Below are 16,916 nucleotides of genomic sequence, written 5' to 3'. Positions count from 1 at the left end.
GGAGGAGCTGGGAGGAGACGGAGCAGCAGATAGCCACGGGAGCTCGGCTCAGCATCACTCGCATCTATGAAAAAAAAAAATTAAAAAAATCTGCGGGTATTTCATGTTGTCAAACTCGTCCAAACATGAGACTTTTCTGTGTTGAAACAGAGAATATGAGCTTAAACAACCCCGAAAAAAGAGAGAGAAATCGGACCTCGCTCACAGCTGGGCTAATATTTGGTCAAATATTTAGTTGTTTGAGAACAATGCACAAAGCTTTAGAGCTCCAGAGACGATTAAGAGGCGGGCTTTGGGACAGATTACTCCTTTAAGGCCTTTGTTTGGCAGCTGACGGCCTGTGACAACAAGTGAGCAGGTTTCTGGAAGACGTCCTGTGGTGTAACGGGGGCCAAATGTTTGTCCCCCCCCCGTCTGTAAGTCAATAAAATCTAAAAAAAGAAAAAAAGGTAAAAAACCACCTCTCGCCTCCTTCATTTACCTCCCAGTGTGGCGGAGAGCAGGAAGTGCGTCCCGTATTTCCTGATGATGTTGTCGGTGATGGCGCTGAGACTGGGCCGCCTGCCCAGCTGCCTGATGGTCTGGAGGAAGTCGGGGTCCAGCGGCAGAGAAAAGCCATTGTTCTCTTGTCTCTCGAGGGCCAAGCTGTTCACCTTCCAGCGGCCAAACTCCCTGCAATGTCACACAAACACATGTCCGTCGTCAGCAAAGGACACACACACACACACACAGAGACACACATGAGAGGACACAGGTTGTAACGGATCAGCGTGTTTCTATCACTGTCAGACATTTATCTATTTGAGTATTTTATTTTGCAGTTTTCACTTCTGCAAGAACAGCTCGACTCATTCCCACTTAATTACACAGTTAACAAAGTACTGAGGTTAAACAACAACTGTAACTAAAGAGACAGAGTGGTATAAATCATAAAGACCAACAAATGAACAAAACAAATAAAAAAATAAATAATAATAATACAAAATTTAAAAAAAATTAGAAAAAGATTACATAGTGACACAAGTGTCACTAGGACACCTTAAACATCGTACCTGGGTGTTAACATTGATTTACAATTGAACCAGTTCAAGGCTTACAGAGAGTCCACAGCTGTTCAGGTTAAAGGGACAGTTCAATGTTTTGGCAAATTGGCCCATTGCCATAATCCCTATAGTCTTTAATTGTCGGTGCAAGCTATTTTTAGAACGGCGGAGCAGAGCCGTGAGCTGCTCACAGCTACGCTACGGAGGCTCATGGGATTTCTTGGTTTCCCTCATCAAACTCTGTTAACAGAACGTTACCAGACAGAGTTGTTTTAAAGGTAAATTCATGCAAAACCGCTGATGCGCGTTTCCTTCAGGGACAGTCTTTCATCAAGCAGTCTCTGTATTTACCTCGAAAACGGCTCTGTTTCATAACGTTCCATTATTACCTCATAGCGTGGTGAATGTGCAGGTCACAACTTGTCCACCAGAGCATTTTGGAGTTGTTGGATTGTGTATTTGATGAGTTTGATGAGGGAAACCAAGAAATCCCATGAGCCTCCGTAGCGTAGCTCTGAGCAGCTCACGGCTCTGCTCCACCGTTCTAAAAATAGCTTGCACTGACAATTAAAGGTAACAAACCTACTGCTATGACTATAGTGATTATGACAATGGGCCAATTTGCCAGATGTTGAACTATCCCTTTAATGTTTCTCTATTCAATAAAAGGTTGTCAGGTCTTTAAAAAGGTGTCGTATCTGTTTAGATTAGATTTAGATTGATTGTCCTTTTCTGGATAATTGTTTCCACCTTCCATACAGCCTCAAGAAATCTGTCATTTTACAAACGCGACATCAAAAGGACCACAGGTGTGTATCCTCAGCCATACATGTACTGCACATACATCCACATACATTCCCACATTTATATACCCACAAAGAAAACTCTGTACGTTTCTCATGACATAAGTGATCTTCTCTAAGGGCTAACAGCTCATCATTTCTGTTATCCATTTCGATATATAGAGGGAGGAATCTGACTTCCAGGTAAATCTGGAAAACAGTAAAAGCTCTATCAATGCATCTCCTTAGTTTCAAGTCTGTTACATTTCCTAAAAGACAGAGTTCTGGATCTAATGGAATCGGTGTATCCATGATTTTAGTCAATGTGTTGCATACATCATACCAACATGTAGTAACTTTAGTACACAAACTTTTATATCACAGTCAAAATAAAAACACTGATCTGAACAGTTGCTTTCTGCTTCTGGAAATAAGAACCCTAACTCTTAACCCAAAATACTATTGGGGCGGTTTTTCCAGCCGACAGGCCGCAGCTTGCACCGTCGGAGGAGGCTCATCTTCAGATCTGTTCCTCGCCGAGCCTTAAATACGCCGTCCGTACGACCTCTGAGTGAATCTCTGCGCGCCGCTCTTTGAAAGGGCGAACGGCCTCACGCTGCTTTCCACCTACCATGGAGCTCGCAGAATTGCTTTGCACCATGGTGGAAAAACATTGTGTTTCTCCACCGACCATTTTAAATAATAGCGCAATATTTTCTCATCTCCAGTCACTTTTTTTTTTTTTTTTTCTGAGGCTGTAATCATGGACAGAGTCTTGCTGCTTTCTGAGGGCGTTTGATATTCAGCCCGGCCTTGGAGCGCACGGCGGCTGCCTTTATCTACCAAGAGCAGACTGAGTGCTGCTGCTTGATGCATAGATTAGCTCTATTCAAATACCGCTGGTAATAAACACGCTGCAACCTCAACCTAGCAGGAGAGAGGTAGGGGGGGAGGGGGGGGGGGAGTGAAGACCTTTTCATTCTCTGTTGGGTGGGAGGTTGACTTATCTGCTGGGACGACGCGACACTTACATGTAAAATTGCACGTTTCACGCACACGACGGTGATATGTCAAAAGGAAAAAAGAAAGATCAGAAACACACAGGTGGAGGTGGAGCTTCCTCTCAACAGAAAAAACAAACCAAACAAAAGCTGCTGAATTTTTCACTAAAAATGTAAAAAATATGCGTGTCTGGTTTGTGTGTGTGTGTTTGTTGGCGCTGAGCTACTAAATCAGTGGAGAGATAAATGATAGACAATAAGAGGCGTGACTCAAGTGGCCTTGCACCACCTGAGACGCAGCGAAGAGACGATGACTTGAGTATAGACTTGATTAGAGGATAAACAAAAAGACATTATATAACACTGCATTATTCCTGTGTTCATCCACCACTCCTCACCACTTGTTTTTCATGTTTTTTATTATTATCTTGATTTAATCATGCGTTGATGCAGAATGGGAGATGCCGTAACAAGACAGACTGCAATTAAGATATCAGTTTTAGCCTGAATTTAGAGGATAAAGGCTGTTTGAGGCCAAAAAAAGGAGGAGGAGGAGGAGGAGGAGGAGGAGGAGGAAGAGGGGGGCACATTGTGGTGCAGAGCTGCCCATTACTCACAGTGTCTCTGGTCTGAGTCCAGCTCTGGACCTTTGTTACGTGTTGTACTCCGTCTCTGTCACCTCATTTCCTGTCATCAGTCTGCTTTCCCCACTATTTAATTAATGCACAGAATGCTGCCAAAAAAACCTAAATATTATATAAAAAGGCCGTAACGACAATAACCTACAAACTGTTACACAATGATGAAGCTGTGTGGACGGAGTGATTATTGAAGGTTAAACAGAACCATGTGATCTTTTTCCTTTTTTCTTTTGCTTTACTCAGTCCTTCCTGAAAAAGGCTGAGTTTTTGCATGTTTTCTTAAAAATATGATGAACTATTCCAGGTATTTCTGCAATTTTATGCAATACAATTGCAGGAATTTGCTAAAACAAGAACTTGCAAAAAATGTGACTTGATGAAAAAGAAGGAAAAAAGGGATCCCCGGACATCCTGTTCTTACTAAGATACTACCTTCAAGTAAAGAGACAAATTTCTGATGACTTCCTATGATATGCAATCTGGTGTATTATATCATCATCAGAAAATGCTGGGAATATTAAAGTTCTCATCTTGTTTTTTGTTTTTTTCAAAGCTTCAGTGACTCAAACGTACAAAAAATTCCTGAGTTATTCCGTGATCTTTCGTATTGTAGACACTGAGACTGATTTGTCTTATTAATCTCAAAGCTTTTACTCTATAAGCTTTTCTGGACTTGTTTATTGTATCGCGCGAGGCGATGACGTTTCATGTCGTGTACTTAACGCAATAACGTTCCCAAGGCAACAGGGGGAAAATTGCTGCTCCTGTGTGAAGTGAACATGCAACATTTTTCTGCACATTATTCTGCAAAGATATTAGGGACTTTTTTGCGACAAAAATGCAGGGGATTACAACATCATGCAAGATCTTTTTACAGCGAACGTGTGGCACTTTGAAAAAATGTGACCTCTGCATGACATGGAGACTTCAGCTGATTATGCAATTGCATTTTTCTGGAGGGTCTGATTAATACGAAGCACCTTGACGTGTCAGGTATTTTTGCATCAGTAGTTTATTCTATGTATATATATGAAGTCCTGATTCATTCTTATGAAACTGTGCATTAACACCGGTTTTGACTTTAAATGATATTCTGAAGTGTCCAGACTTAACGGATCCTTTCCAGTCCGAGTATAATATGCCTTTGTGTAACTCAGACAGTCTGAGTGGACGACTGGCACAAAGTGACACAAAAGCTTCTTGACAGTTTGACATCATAATACTGACAGAGGATACGGCTGCATGTCAGGATAATAAGAGCTCACAAGTCCTTCAAACTTTCAATGACGTAAAGTTTCCTCCAGTCAGAGCTTTAAAAAGAGCAGAGAAATTAGAAACCTTGAGATTCCTCTCGTTTGTCGTCCTACACGTCACATGACCCAAACGGCGCCTGCAGCCGCCGACATCTAAACAAAGCTACCGCCCTTGCTGCAACAACTTTTAGCTATCGCCCAGAAATATCGCAGGATGTTCCCCTGTGGGTGCCGGGGCCGGCTGCCAATCAATTTCCCACCAATAACAACGACCCCCCGGAGAAAAATACAAAGCAGAAAGCAGCTCATTAAGGCCCCGCTTCATGTCGGCGTTTCTCTTATAACGAGCAGCCATTAGTGTTTGTGTCCGTTCCACTGGGGCCGGCTGAGAAACAGGGAGAGCTTAACTGTGATAGACACACGGCTTCACTGTGCTGCTCGCTGATGGACATTTATGAACGGTGCCACAGCTAATCTGGAGAACACAACACACACATATAGTATATCCTTCGTCTTGTGTTAGCTTTCTGCTACCATATGAAAATATTGGTTTTAATATCTTTGGTGTGGGCCTGTGGGCCTTTTTTGTCAGTACACCCCTTGGCTTCAATGCAACCTTCCTCTTGTCAGCTTTCTGCTGCCATCTATGGTGTTAGGGTCAGTTCTGACCCGAGTCTTAAATCAGCTGTAAAACACAGTAAAACAATTATTTATCATCCCATTTGTTTCTCATCTCTTGGTTACATTGTTAGACTCCTTATCCATGAAAGGGTTGATTTGCACTTATGATTTCAGTTTTAACTCTCATTATTGTTCTTATTGTTATAACCGGGTCAAAATTGACCCTAACAACACAATGTCATAATTTAACCAGAGCATTTTAGAATTTTGTTGAATTTTTTGGTTTTATTTTGTTTAAAGCAGAATTAGCGATCCGTGAAGGAAAATGTAAGGAGCATATTGGAGAGTGGTGAAAGTGCACAGGGAAAGGAAGGTGATTTTCTGGTTGTGACTGGTCTGTATTTAAAGCAGAAGTAAGCGATCCGGTCGTTTTGGTTGACTTCTTGTCAGCAGATGGAGTTAGCAGTCCCCGCCCTCGTCCCTACGTCACCACATTCACGCGCATCCCTTGGCTGCACACACAGAGAGGACCGCCCCTTTATGCCATTCTCTCTCCTCATTGGATAAAGGTTGTAGGATACAAGGAAAGTTTTCTCCTCGGCTTACAGCAGAGCAGAGTGACTGACAGACCCGTGTTTCAGACCAAACACTCTATAAGTGATTGCTGTCGGAAGATATATATATTTAAGACTTATATTAACACAACTATTCCGCTTACTTCTGCTTTAAATAGAGGTTCCTGACAAAGTCAAAAAGCCTTGATGCTATGAACAAATCTATGTGGTACTTTTATGCATTAAAAACCTGAAAACGGGTCACTGGTGATATTGAACCTAACACAAGAGAAGGGATATACAGTAAATACACACAGATCTGTTGTGGAAGATTTCCATTCAACCGTTTTTGCACGCCGCGCACATACACACATGAAAAGACTCTGGGTTTCACGGAGGACTGCAGGCATATTTCACCCTTAACACTCCTCAGTGAGGGGCTGAGTGACTGGAATTGCCTATAACACACACTCACACACACACACACACACACACACACACACACACACACACACACACACACACACACACACACACACTCACACACACAAGTTGTGCACGGGCAGGTTTATTTCACCTGCAGCTCTGTTCAGCAGGGGGCTCGCCCAGCATCTAGCTGTCAGCCCCCCCTCTGAGCGATCCGCGGCGCCCTGCACCAGGAGGTGAGGGAGTCGGACCCTGCTACCTGTCCATCACAGCGCAGGAGTCTCAGATCCATCACGGCGTACAGGCAGCCTGAGGGCGCTGCTCGCTGCCCAACATAACAAATCAGGGAATCAACCCAGCTAAAGGGACAGTTCACCCAAAATTCAAATTCCATTCATTATCTACTCACCCTCATGTCGACTAAGAGCTGTGAGACTTTTCAGAGTCCTCCGTGCCTTCTCTGAGTCAGCAGTATTTGTCCATATAATGGTTGTCAATGGATACCAACTTTCTTCGTCCAAAAAGACACACCAAAAAACACCCAAATACCTCCATACTGCTCGTCTGTAATGTCCCTCTTGTATTGAAGCCCCGACATGAGCACTTTGCACTGACACAGGAAGAGCTGTGAACTGAGACACTGGGAGCTTCTGCTACAAACAAGCTTAAAATATAGACTTATTTAATTTTTTTCGGAACAATTTCTCATGTCGTGGGCTTCAATACAAGAGGGACATTACAGACGAGCAGTATGGAGGTATTTGGATGTTTTTTGGTGTGTCTTTTTGGACGAAGAAAGTTGGTATCCATTGACAACCATTATATGGACAAATACTGCTGCACGAACCCCCCCTGTAACTCAGAGAAGGCACAGAGGACTCTGAAAATTCTCACAGCTCTTAGTTGACATGAGGGTGAGTAGATAATGAAATGAAATTTGAATTTTGGGTGAACTATCCCTTAATAACCGGCTGATGCAGTTGAGACACAGTGGAGCAGAAGCAACGCAGTCGTAGCAGCGACGTCTCCATGACACAATTAGGGCTGGACTTTTAGCGAGAGCATTAGACGCTGTCAGAGAAACACAACCGAGCACTTTTAAAAACAAAAGAAGGAACTCGATTCTTGCAAATAAATAAATATTTTACAGCAGAAAAAAAAAAAAACAACACGACTGTCTTTCACCTCCAAGGGGCTATTTATAGGCTTTGTCTGCTGCTGCTGATGCTGCTGAGCGCGGCGCCGTGCTGGGAGCAGGTGGTGGTGATTGTCGCCTCACAAGAGCCGTCAATGTGTTTACAAGACAAGACCTCACTATACTATACAACGTCCTCTGAGCAGCACGACGTCTGCAGCGCTGAGCTGGCTAGCTGTTAGCATGCTAGCCAGAGTTTAAACTGGTGATGAGTGAAGGGAAACAGCTGGACTCATCCTGTCCTTGAACACTTGGTAAAACTGCACCAATACAACTTAAACTTACAACTTAAAGGTCCAGTGTGTGATAACTTGGAAGGAAATAGGCAAAATCAGAATATACTACCCATGATTATATTTGTAGGCTATTAGTGTATGCTCGCTTGAAAATAAAGTTGGTTCAACATAAGGTGGAGCTTTAATCTGCTTCTTTAGTAACTCAAAGTGATCAGTCTTTGTTTTTTCGCTCTGTTTCAGATGCTTAGTTGTTCTTCAAAGTCACTTTTTTCAAAGACTGAAGTCCTCTGCCAACAGTTTCAAAATCAGGACACTCAAAAACTTCTCCAGTCACAAACGTGTCAGCCTCCAGGCTTCAACTGAGCTCTTCACGTGTTTGTCTGTCTCCTCTCGGCCTTGAAACACCTGTTCACTTCTTCTTCTTAGTTAACGGCAGGCAGCATCCATTGAGTTGCATTACTGCCACCTTCAGGTCATATTCTTTCTGCTGCTTCTGTCGTCTAACTCCTTAAATACAGACCAGTCACAACCAGAAAATCACCTTCCTTTCCCTGTGCACTTTCACCACTCTCCAATAAGCTCCTTACATTTTCCTTCACACCTCCTATTCTCTCCAGAGCCCTCACAATTATTCACATGATGAGTATGAGCTCTACAGTTTCCCTCTCCTGACAATAATCACATGTCGGCCCTGCAGGATGCTTTATGTCCGCTCAAGGAGGTAGATCGGACTACGCATATAGACATATCTCACAGGCAGCCATATTGCGTAGGTCGACTTGCTCTGACTCTGGCTGCAGTAGATGGGTGATCCAGTCATCTGCACTATAAAACTATTCATAACTCTGTGAAATTTTGTCAGTATATAGCTATTACTCTATAGTTTCTTTCATAGAAACGTACATGATTCTAATTATTCATAATTTTAATAACTGCCTTTCTGACGTTCATAACAAACCCAACTGTTGGAAAATCATTCAAAAACTGAGCAAGTTCTGGTTATTTTAGTAGAACATGCACCATAGGCTGAATTCTCTGAGGGAGCGAGCAGACTGAGCCAAGATGGCGGCCTTGTGGTGACGCCGTGTCATTGGGCAGCAGCGTTAGGCGAGTCATATACGTATGTGACCACTTCCCTTGGCATAGTGGCAAATGTAGTTTCCAACATGGCCAAACTCTGGAGACCTACATGGGTCTGCCAGCAGGAGACACGTCCCTGTGGGACAACAAATAGTACTTTCGTGCCCTTGATAGGTCAACTTTATGTCTGCACCTGAAAACCAAGTCAAATTCTTTGTATTTATAAACATACTTGGCAATAAATACGTTTCTGATTTTAATTCTGATCTATAAATCAATAGCACAACTCACAAATTCTCATATTTCCAATGAGTCTCAAGCACCGAGCTGAGTCCCATCAACTGTACTCTAAGTGGCATTCTACTTCTTCATTACTTGAAAGCTCAATGGCACTGGCCCACATGGGGGGCGACCGCCATTCCGAAGGACCGCCATTCCGACGGTCTGCCAGTCCGAAAATTCCCGAAGGTCCGTCATTTCGAACTTCCCGAGGGGCCGCCGTTCCGAATGTGTTTTATTTTGAAAATTGACCGGATTCTCTCGTGGTTTGACTTCCTGCCCGGCTTGACACGACGCGCCGCGGGGACAGCGCCCGACCGGCCCCTCCCCCTCCCCCTCCGCCTCCAAAGTTTCACCCAGGTGCGAGTCTGATGCATTACATCCATGGTCTGATGCAGCCGCGGCACTCCTGCTGAAAATAAATGTCCTTGCTCTGTGCTTTGGTTAGGTTTAGGCAATGTAGAAAGGAGTTGGTTAAGTTTAGTAAAAAGGTTAGGTAGAGGCCAATAAAATCGCAGTTAATATGTATCTCTCCCGGGAGTCGAACCCTGATCCACCGCGTCAAAAGCAGATGCTCTAACCACTACGCTACCACCACAATTAAGCTTGTTTACACTGTGCCGTAAACCATTCAAGATTTTTTCAGGTTCGGAATGGCACCCTTTCTTTCAGGTTCGTAATGGCACCCTTTTCCCATAAATAATTAAGGGTCGGCATTCCGACAAATTAAAGTAAACGTTCGGAGTGGCGGCCCTTCGGAATGGCACCCTGGAACCGGCCCACATACACTATTGTTTAGATCGGCCTCAATGTCATTATTCTTTGTGAAGAAAAATACTTTGGGGAGCGTCTATATAAAGACTGTTAATAAAAAAAAACAGCCCCACCAGCTGGGTTATGCCATAATTCTTTGAAATGATTAGAAACCACTAAGGAGGCCACGCCACATCCTTCAAACTGGCACCGTGTGAGAGGACGTCATGGAGTAAAACATCATTTATGGTTAAAATCACTACACATGTCTTGTATCTCCATGATCCTCGTTCTCCTTGGTGTTGTTTGATTTTTTTGCCACCAAACGTTCTCGTTTCCGACTCATCACAGGAACATCTGAACGTCACAGTGGAAGAAAAAGCGAGAAAGTAAAAATAGCTCCAACTCGGCATCGTCGCAGGTGTTGTGGATATTTGCATTTATAAGCTTGTTTCCAACGGTGAGCTTGTTAGACGGTTTCCCTTCCATCTCTGTTCTCCTCACTGTTTTTTTTTTTTTCCTTTTAACGCAGATACGGTGTAATGACTTTGGAGCAGTTAGGTCCAGATCATTGCTCTCTGCAGCAGCAATCAAAACTGTTTCTATCCAAACTGCATGTGGATTTACTCTGAAGCACATGCACAATATTTACACACTAGAGAAGCAAAGGAATGAAACATGAGCTCTTATATAATTAATGCACATTTAAAAACACATGTGATTTTACTTTGAATTTCACCTTTGACTCAAACAACAAATTTGGTGGATTTTGTGGATGATCTCAGGATTCATTTAGCTCCTAGTGCTGGTGTGTGTTTTAATTCTTCTAACTAACTAATATCATTTGCACTTGTGTTTTGAAGGAAACCTAAAATGCTGATTAGATCATGTTCAATCTGTTTCTGCTACAGTTTGGGTGCAGTTTGCTGCAGGTGAATCCCCTGCAGCACTTTGTTGCAATGTCCTATTAAATCAAAGGCTTACAAATGGCAATGAATTAATAAATGGCAATGAATTAATAAATGAAGTGTTACATTTTTTTAATTATTTTTTTAATTATAAATCAGATTTTAGTGTCATGGTAAAAAAAAAACTAAAAGCTTGCAGCTTAATCCTTTTATTTGCAATGAAGCAACATATTGCTGTTTGATCGGTTCGGTATAAACATTTTGTGACCATTTTCTGCATTATGTCCATTAATTAAGTGCCGGATTTCATTCAAAATGTAAAAAAAGAATAGAAATGTTATTTGGCCTGCAGGATGTATAACTGGCCGTGGCGTTGACTTCATTTCCATTTTGAAACATAATCAAAGCTCATTCATCATATTCAAATTAAACAAAAGAAAACAAGAGGCAACAAACAAAGAGAAACACAATCAGGTGTCGGGGGGAAATAACAAAAAGAATCTATCCCAAAAAAAAAAAATTGACTTAAGAACAAATAAACTCACGAGCGACGTTTACCTGCAAGACAAACATTTACTTGTCGTCGGTGCGGCCTGAGTGAGAACACATTGTTGTGTTTTGTAGCTGGGTTACCCCAGATACCAAAATAACCCGCTGTGCAAAACAGTTGGTTGATGTAGACTCAAAGTTATTTCAAAGACCTCCCCGAAGAGAATAGTGCAGAATGGGAAGAAAAGTCCTTCATGCTTCATTCAGTAACATAACACTACATTACTATTTATTTGTTCGACCCAACACGAGGCAGACGCCGACGTCGACGGAGCAGCAGCTTTCTCCCTTTATGTTCTTCCTCCTCTTGGTTTAATCTGATGTGACACTGATCCTGCTCAGTGTGTTTGCACCATTAGCAACAGAGAAATGATCTTTTGCAAAAATTAAGAATTACACACAAAGACGGCTTTTTCATTGCAGCGACATCAAAAAGGAATTCTTGCGCATGCCAGATGCATTGTGGGCATTTTCACCCCTTGAAAGGCACCTTCATAGTATAGCACATACACACATACACGTTGACTTTTTTGTTAATTAAGCTATGCGATGAGCCCGTCTTAACAGGAGGAGAGTTGGACAGTGATGGAGCAGGGACAAAGACAACAACAACAACAACAACAACAAAAAGATGGAGGGAAGAGAGTGAGATCAAGACAGAGACAGAGAGGAGTAATGATGTAGTTAATAGCTGCTGGTTGTGAACGCTTCATGAAATTGCCACCAACAGATTTCCGACATCAAACAAACATCAGACCATTAATTTGTGAAAATCCTATTAAACCTGCTGAGAGGTCCCATAAACAAGGCGACACGCTGCTTCCTGCTTCCCTTTGATGCTACACAGCGTTCCTAAAGTTCAACATTTGAAAACGCTTGATTAGCCACGTTAACACCGTGACCCGACTTGAGTCCTGGAACTACTACACGGGCAAAGGATTACGGGGATGCAAAATGGTGCAAGAGGAAAGCAACAACCTGCACAGCCATGAAGAAGCCGAGATTCCAACTTTCCGGGGCGTCTCGTTTCAGTTCAGAGAAGAAATTCCTACCAGAAACTGTCAGACTGGATCTCTTCCTCTCCTCCCTCATACATGCATTAACTTTTAAATTTCACTGGTCTGAAATAATACTCACCACATGGATTAAAATAGGCCTGAAGTCAGACTAAAGACAACTGAAGTGAGCTGCCATTACTCATTAGTCTAGAGTCTCTCCCCAGTTGCCTGGCAACCTTACGGTGACAAAAAAAAAAGAAAAAAACAGAAATCCCCTACTCCTGGCCGGGAAACAGAAACCCAGCCTCCTGATGGAGACGCAACTTTTTTTTTTGATTTTGATACAAATAAAAATAAATGAGAATGAGCAGCGAGCGTCAGAGAGCTGAGGAGGTGTCGCTACCTTTTATTTCTGTGACGCACCAGATGGTTTGTTACCCAGAAACCATCTGGGACGGCTTGTTGGGAAACAGTTTGGGAAAAGGAGGAGGGAGGAGGGAGGGGGGGATGAAGGCGCTTATGGAAAAATACTTGGCAGGTGATTGGCCGAACCATCTGTCCATCATATGATGTAGCAGAAGAGGAGGCACAACAACAACAACAACAACGACAGCAACGAGCCGAAGTCTGAAGAGTTTTGAAGGCTGGTTGGCGTGTTGAGGCGGGGGTTTCTGCTGCCAATGGGTTTGTGAATAAACTTCTACTACGTCCCTCAGTTACCCATAATTCCTCCTTCACAGGGCACTCATCGGTCTGGACCACTGTGGTTCGGCCATAAACAAACAGCTCAGAGGCCAGAGAAGTGGACTCTCGTCTGCTTCACATGGGTCGCTATGCTGATGGTGCGTTCAGGTTACGTTGGAAGTCAGAGCTCTGAATGACGTCACATACAAGTTTAGCGCTTCCCAGTTGAAAAACAAACACGGAAGTTGGAAAAATGGACGATTAATGTAACAAAATGAAAATCTACTGACTTCATACATGTAAATGTTAGATGTCAATGCAAAGAGGTTGTAACGTTTTTAAAAAAACATTGCGAAGGAAACATGTAACATGCACCAAAACAAACGGGCCATTAGCCACTGCTAGTTAGCATTTTAATTGTTTTTTACACATACAAAGAGTGAAGGAAAATGTCTAAGAGTAAGAATTGAACAGTGTTATGTAGTCTACATGGCTGACTTTAATGTGAAACAATTACCAGAGAAAACACAAACAAACAAAAAAAAACAGTAAAACTGCAGCATGTTCATGACTGTTGACGCGAGTAGCCGCCATCTTTGATTATCTTATCTATTTTCTTTTATTCTACTTTTTTATTCTTCTTTGCTGTTTGTTTTTATGTTGTTTTATGCTGTTCTTTTTTAAATGTGTTGTCTTTATGTAAAGCACATTGAGTTGCCTTGGTATTATATGAAATGTGCTATAAATAAAGATGAGTTGCCTCATGTCAGGAGTGACTTTCTGAGTTGGAGATCCGACTCCAGAGGGCGTTCAAGATTAAAATCAGTACAACTTGAACTCACTCTAAGTTACACCAAATCATCTGGTGTCTGCAGCTTTGTATCCAGCACAAATATGTGACCTTTAAATCCACTCAGCTAACATGGAATAAACACTTTCCATAAAATATATACAACAACTTCTTTAAAGAACAGTGTTTAGTCATCAGACTGTTTGTATGTCCAGTCACTGACACTGACATTGAACTCCTCTCACTGAGGGTCTGCGCTCCAATTGCCTTTGTTTCTGAGAGAGAGCAGCCACCATTAACACACACACACATGCACACACACTGGGTTGACATTAAAAGCATAATTGTCAGCCATTCTGACAACCATCATAAACTAACTTTAGATAGATAGATAGATAGATAGATAGATAGATAGATAGATAGATAGATAGATAGATAGATAGTCTTTCTCCTCTATGTGAAATGTTGTGTTTCATGAGATCACAGTGACCTTGACCTTTGACCTTCAACCACCCAAATCAACTCAACTCATCCTCCAGACCTCGACTGAACTTTGCTGCCGTATGTGCAGAGATCCCCCTGCGGGCGTCATGGAGATCCGCTGTTCATGACAACGGGTCGGACGACCTGAAGAACACGACGCCCGAGGCTGTTGTCAGTGTGTGGAGGCATGAAAACAAGTGTGTGTGTGTGTGTGTTTGTGTATGTGTCTTTTTTACAGGAACAAAACACACTGTTACAGCAGGTCAGAACAACACTGCATCATTCATGCCTTCACCGTCAGCTGCATACTCATGTCATCGGCTGCTAGGCAACCAGCTGACCATTAACGGCCAATCATATTTCTACAGGTAGAGACACAGAAGACTCTGCTGATACACTCAAACTATCTGCTTCTGTGTGTGTATATGTGTGTGTGTGTGTGTGTGTGTGTGTGTGTGTGTGTGTGTGTGATGGTTTACTCTTACTTGCTGTAATGGACATTTTCTTTAACATATGACTGAACTGAACACAACAAAATCCCTTTTTTCCTACTTTACACCAGTTAAATAAGACTGTTATAACGGCCATCTTCCTTTTTTCATTCTTTTGTTGTTGTGACAAAACATTTTTTTTCTTAGAGGAAAAAGGAAAGTAGCAAGTTTTTCTTTTTCTTCTTTTTTTATTATCATTTCACCTTATTTTAGCCTATTGAGGCTGATTTGGTGAAAGTGTGAAATACTGCTGAGTGCAAAGAAGAGGAAGAAAAAAAAACAGCTAAAATGTTGTAGGAGGGTGATCTTTGTTAAAAAAAAAAAGTAATTGCGTTATTGATTTGTAGCTTCCATGAATATCACTACACCTCTGATAGCAGAAAGCAAGGGCACAGCACAGAGACAGAGGGAGAGAGAGGGTTGCTGACATCAAGACTGCTGATCCCTTTTGTACCGCAATTTGTCATAACAGTGTTGACAAGAGACTTCGCTCCACACACAGAACAAGGAATGCCTGGAATCACATTGTGTACATAATTGGGCATGCACGCTCAGTCTCACCCACCCATCCACACACACACACGCACACACGCACACATGCAAACATATGGAAAGCCAGCAGCTCCACTAAATCCTTCCTCCTCCTCCTCCTCGTCATGACACAGGTGTTTTCAGTAAAAGACAGGCCTGCATGGGATTTTTTTTTTTTAAATTACCTCTATAATCACAGACTCCAGCTGCACCAGCCAATCACCACATATTATGCACATAGGCAGAGTGCATATTTGGATATATATATTCAAACAAAAACATCATTTTATTTTGTAAACAGTTGACAGCTGTGTTTTCTGTCTTTTCTGACCTGGACTTTTGATAGTTTTTTTTTTGCAAAATCAGTTTTTTTGTCATTTGTATGCAGCGACACCAGGAGATACTTCATTCACAGTCTATGAATCAAGTTTTTATTGCCGTGTGCAAAACAGGAGAGGTGATGGATGTGAGATGTCGATTTGAAAAGGGGGGTGAAGCTGTTGTGAAGGAGAGGAAATCCCCCTGAGGTTTAGATACTGGTGGTGGTGGGAGGAGGAGGAGGAGGAGGAGGAGGAGGAGGAGGAGAGCTCTGGAGATCTGGATGTGATGTGATGTGAAGACTGGAGGTGAAAGAGGGGCGGAGGGGGTCAGAGCTATGTGCACTGAAATCACAGCTGACAGCGGTAAAGAAGGGATTCCTTAAGTTTGACAGAGACAACGTGATTGGCTTGTTGAGACCAAAGGTGATTGGTTTACAAACACACCTGCAGACGAAGAGAGAGACATGAATGAGGTTTAAATCTTCCCGACTGCGTTCGCGGTCGACTTCGATCACAGCTCAGAGAGCGACTCAAAGACACAGTCTCTGTAAACCAAACTGAAGTTGAAGAGATTTTTTTTTTATTGGGCAGTCAGAGTAAACAATGACCCCTCATACAAACTGTGTGGCGGCTGCAACACTAGATTGCCCTATTGATTAGGGCTCAATTCTGTCGCAATGCAAACTTCTTTTCCTGGCCCCCTCCATGGCCCACCCAGTTCTAAGACTCACTGCACTCTGGTATGGCAGCAAACAACGCTGACAGAGAGCCGGAGGAGAACACCTTTAAATGCAAGTAGCACTGGGTTTCAGGTACAGCTATGTGAACCCAGATCAACCTGCCAGTGATTTCATTTCTCTCTGCAGATACGTCTGGAGAAGACGACGTTGAGGCCGACTTCCAATTCCCAGAAAACCGAGTCAAGGCAAGGCAATTTTATTTGTAAAGCCCATTTTTATAAACAGTTTGTCTCAAAGGGCTTTACATGGCATTATAGCAACATCCTCTGCCCTTAGACCCTAACATCCACTGAGGAAAAACTCCATAGAAAACCCTTTTAACAAGGAAAAATCGGAGAAACCTCAGGGTGAGCAACAGAGGAGGGATCCGTCACCCAGGACGGACAGACAATAGAAGTGACGTCTAGCAGCTTTTATTTACAAGCAGCATGGCGTCCACCGAAGAGCAGCTATCGTAACGTCGGTTGTAGAGATGCGCGGTTTGCGGACACAACCGCGGAGTCCGCGGATAAACCGCGGGTCGGGCGGGTGACATGACGAAAAAATATATTTTAATTA

The 16,916-nt window shown here is 42.7% G+C and overlaps 1 protein-coding gene across 2 annotated transcripts in view; it reads right to left on the bottom strand.

Moving 5' to 3' along the window:
- brinp3a.1 (bone morphogenetic protein/retinoic acid inducible neural-specific 3a, tandem duplicate 1) overlaps positions 1 to 16,916 on the bottom strand; it is a 72,185-nt gene that overhangs the window by 43,459 nt on the left and 11,810 nt on the right. For both annotated transcript variants that reach the window (XM_085775166.1, XM_085775168.1), the window contains exon 3: positions 482 to 672. In XM_085775166.1, coding sequence (XP_085631292.1) covers positions 482 to 672 — 191 coding nt within the window. The remainder of the gene's footprint in view (positions 1 to 481; positions 673 to 16,916) is intronic.

This window comes from Trachurus japonicus, chromosome 4 (genome assembly GCF_045865225.1).
Source record: "Trachurus japonicus isolate A0001 chromosome 4, Traja_1.0".
NCBI classification, from domain to species: Eukaryota; Metazoa; Chordata; class Actinopteri; order Carangiformes; family Carangidae; genus Trachurus; species Trachurus japonicus.
This window is presented reverse-complemented; position numbering and strand designations above follow the sequence as displayed.